Source organism: Eimeria necatrix, genomic scaffold (assembly GCF_000499385.1).
Source record: "Eimeria necatrix Houghton genomic scaffold, Enh_scaff177, whole genome shotgun sequence".
In the NCBI taxonomy this organism is placed as follows: Eukaryota; Apicomplexa; class Conoidasida; order Eucoccidiorida; family Eimeriidae; genus Eimeria; species Eimeria necatrix.
The window spans coordinates 1-2,867 of record NW_013655046.1 but is presented as its reverse complement, the minus strand read 5'-3'; the positions used below and the strand labels follow the sequence as shown (position 1 = coordinate 2,867).

Sequence of the window (2,867 nt, the reverse complement as noted above, 5' to 3'; positions counted from 1 at the left end):
TGCTGCTGCCGCTGCTACTGCTGCTGCTGCTGCTGCTGCTGCTGCGGCTGCTGCTGCTGCTGCTGCTGCGGCTGCTGCTGCTGCTGCTGCGATCTGCTGCCTGGGGCCCCTCCTGCGGGCTTCTCCTCCAAAAACTCTGAAAGGGGGGCGCAAATGGCCAGAGGATTTTGTGCAGCGCCGCCTAGGGGCCCCTGTGAGGCAGCAGCAGCAGCAGAATCGCCTGCGGCTGCCGCCGCGGACATGGTGGGTGGAACACCGCGGGAACCGACGAGTTTGGGGGGAAACTTCCGTTCAAAGTGGAAATAAAGTTGAAATAATTCTTTAAATTGAAAAAAAATTGGAAAAGGAGCGGAAAAAACCCGAAAACGTGGCCAGTTCAACTTGAATCGGAGCAGAAGGCAACGCAGCCCACAGGGCCTCCCTGGTGAGTCCAGGAGCTCCCCGAGAAGTCTTCTGTTTCTAAATATGAAAATAATTAATTAAAAATATAAAAAAAAACAATAATTAAATTAAATGAATTCATTTTCCGCCGTTTTCCGAAGTGACGCCGCAGCAGCTGCGCAGCGCCTCTGCGGTGTCTGTACACCTCAACGACTTGTGCACGCTGCAGCGAGCGCCTGACTTGGCATTACTTCTTTTAATCTTTTATTTAAAACTATTATTTCAATTCGGAGAAAATGAGAAATGAAGTTCTTAAAGCCCCCTTCTCACGAGCTGTGGCGCGAGGTGTACGTACACCTCAGCGCCCTGCACTTCCCAAATGTGAAATTTCATTTCATTTCGAAACTAAATTTCGAGAAGCTTCTGGACTGCATGCAGAAGCCGGTTCATGTTCTTGAGCCCTTTCTCGAATAAGATCTAAACCCTAAACCCTAAACCCTAAACCCTAGAAGGTGCCCCTAGAACTGCTAGTCGAGAGCTGCTCCGCAGCAGTTCCAAACCCTAAACCCTCGCTAAACCCTAAACCCTAATTCCTAGTTTCTCCAGTTTCTCTAAGGCGCAGCCCCTCCCCAAAAAGGGCGTATCAAGGCTCGTATCAGGGTTTAAGACTCACGGTTTAGGGTTTAGGGTTTAGGGTTTAGGGTTTAGGGTTTAGGGTTTGGGGGGCAACGAATTGAAGGGAAAACCACAAAAAAAGCTGGAGCGTCTTTGCTGCGCTCGAGTGTCTCTTTACCTGTTGGGTTGGAGTGTACAGACAGCTGCGGACTGTATGCATGCGCGCCAATTGCATTTTAAATGAAATCCACTTTTGCAAAAAGTATTTTTTTGCAAAAAAATGCAAATTGCAATTCCACTCGAACTCCGCAAACCCCCGCAAGCACATCCACATGCAAATGCACTCCAAGAGAGCCTGCAGCCTGCTGCAGCAGCAGCAGCAGCAGCAGCAGCTTCTGCAGCAGCAGCAGCAGCAGCAACTGCAGCAGCTGCTGCTGCTGCTGAATGGTGTGCTGGTGAAAAGGCCTCCAGAAGTAGCGCGTGTAGAAACCCTCCTTCCGCAGCGGGTGGCCCCTGTGCTGCTGCAGTGCTGCTGCCAAAAGTGTCTCCTTTTGTCTCCTTTCTATTTCCATTCTTTTCCTCGCCAAACCCTCGAGGGTTTGCAAACCCTTGGTGGTTTGCCGCAGCCGGTCGCACGGCAGGTGCGTCCCGTCCCGCAGGTTCACCTGCACGCCAAACCCTAAACCCTAAACCCTAAACCCTAAACCCTAAACCCTAAACCCTAAACCCTAGCAAGCGCAGCAAACCCTCGCAAACCCTCGCAAGTCCTAGCAAACGTAGACCCTTTGTTCCCTCCAAGTCGCGGGAGAGTGTCTGGAGCTGGCGGCGCCGCCGGCGCTGGGCGCCTAGGGTTTAGGGTTTAGGGTTTAGGGTTTAGGGTTTAGGGTTTGCGCGCCTGGGAGTGCATCATGACCAAGTCCAGCGGGCCTATGTGGGCCAAAAAGGGACACTTCCAATAATAGTAATCCACCAGAGACCCTTCGGGGAGACACTCGTGTTCTTTGTCGGCCCGCAGCGTCGCCTGGTAAAAGTCCTGGTACCTGCGCAGCAGCAGCAGCAGCAGCAGCAGCAGCAGCAGCAGCAGCAGCAGCAGCAGCAGCAGCAGCAGCGGCGGCGGCGGCGGCAGCAGCGGGAGAGGGGGGGTTGGGTTAAGTCTGGCGGAGTCGGTGCACGGTGTTGCGCGCATTCTTGCTGCAGCGGCAGCTGCAGTGGAAGCAGCAGCAGCAGCAGCAGCAGCAGAGACAGCAGCAGCAAAAGCGCCAGCAGCAGCAGCACCAGCAGAAGCAGCAGCAGCAGAAGCAGCAGAAGCAGCAACAGAAGCAGAAGCAGCAGTAGAGCAGCAGCAGCACCACCAAGAAGCAGCAGAAGCAGCAACAGCAACAGCAGCAACAGCAGCAGCAGCAGCAGCAGCAGCAGCAGCAGCAGCAGCAGCAGCAGCAGCAGCAGCAGCACTTACCACTGTGAGGCCTCATCAGTCATCATGCGGGTCCCATCAGGGGCAATACCTGTCCTGAGGTGTACAGACAGTGCAGAGTTAGGAAACTCAAATAAGCGTCTTTACTAATTCCACAAACCCCCATTTAGGGTTTAGGGTTTAGGGTTTAGGGTTAACTCCTTAGAGTTCAACCTTTAGACTTTAGGGTTTACTGTCTAGTGGGTTTAGAGTGCAGCATTTTCAGGCCTAGGGTTTAGGGTTTAGGGTTTAGGTTTTAGTGTTCATGCTTTAATAGAGCTCCAGTATAGGGTTTAGGGTTTAGGGTTTAGGGTTTAGGGTTTAGGGTTTGCAGTTGAGCCAAGTCCTCATTTCTTTGACAACTTCTTCAGTGGACTTAATAACTTCCTTCACAACTGCAGTGCCCGCACAGCTCTAA

At 52.7% G+C, this 2,867-nt stretch overlaps 2 protein-coding genes across 2 annotated transcripts; one reads left to right on the top strand and one right to left on the bottom strand.

Moving 5' to 3' along the window:
* Nucleotides 1–14: 14 nt before the first annotated feature.
* Nucleotides 15–242, bottom strand: ENH_00022110 (hypothetical protein; the record flags this gene model as incomplete). Its single annotated transcript, XM_013584592.1, has 1 exon — nucleotides 15–242. One exon carries the CDS (start codon nucleotides 240–242, stop codon nucleotides 15–17), a length of 228 nt encoding a protein of 75 aa, XP_013440046.1.
* A 1,086-nt stretch (nucleotides 243–1,328) lies between these two features.
* Nucleotides 1,329–2,456, top strand: ENH_00022100 (hypothetical protein; the record flags this gene model as incomplete). The annotated part of the gene is made up of 3 exons (XM_013584591.1): nucleotides 1,329–1,443; nucleotides 1,881–2,138; nucleotides 2,194–2,456. Coding segments are annotated over 3 exons (636 nt in total), but the record flags the coding sequence as incomplete, so codon positions are not given.
* Between the last annotated feature and the right edge of the window lie 411 nt (nucleotides 2,457–2,867).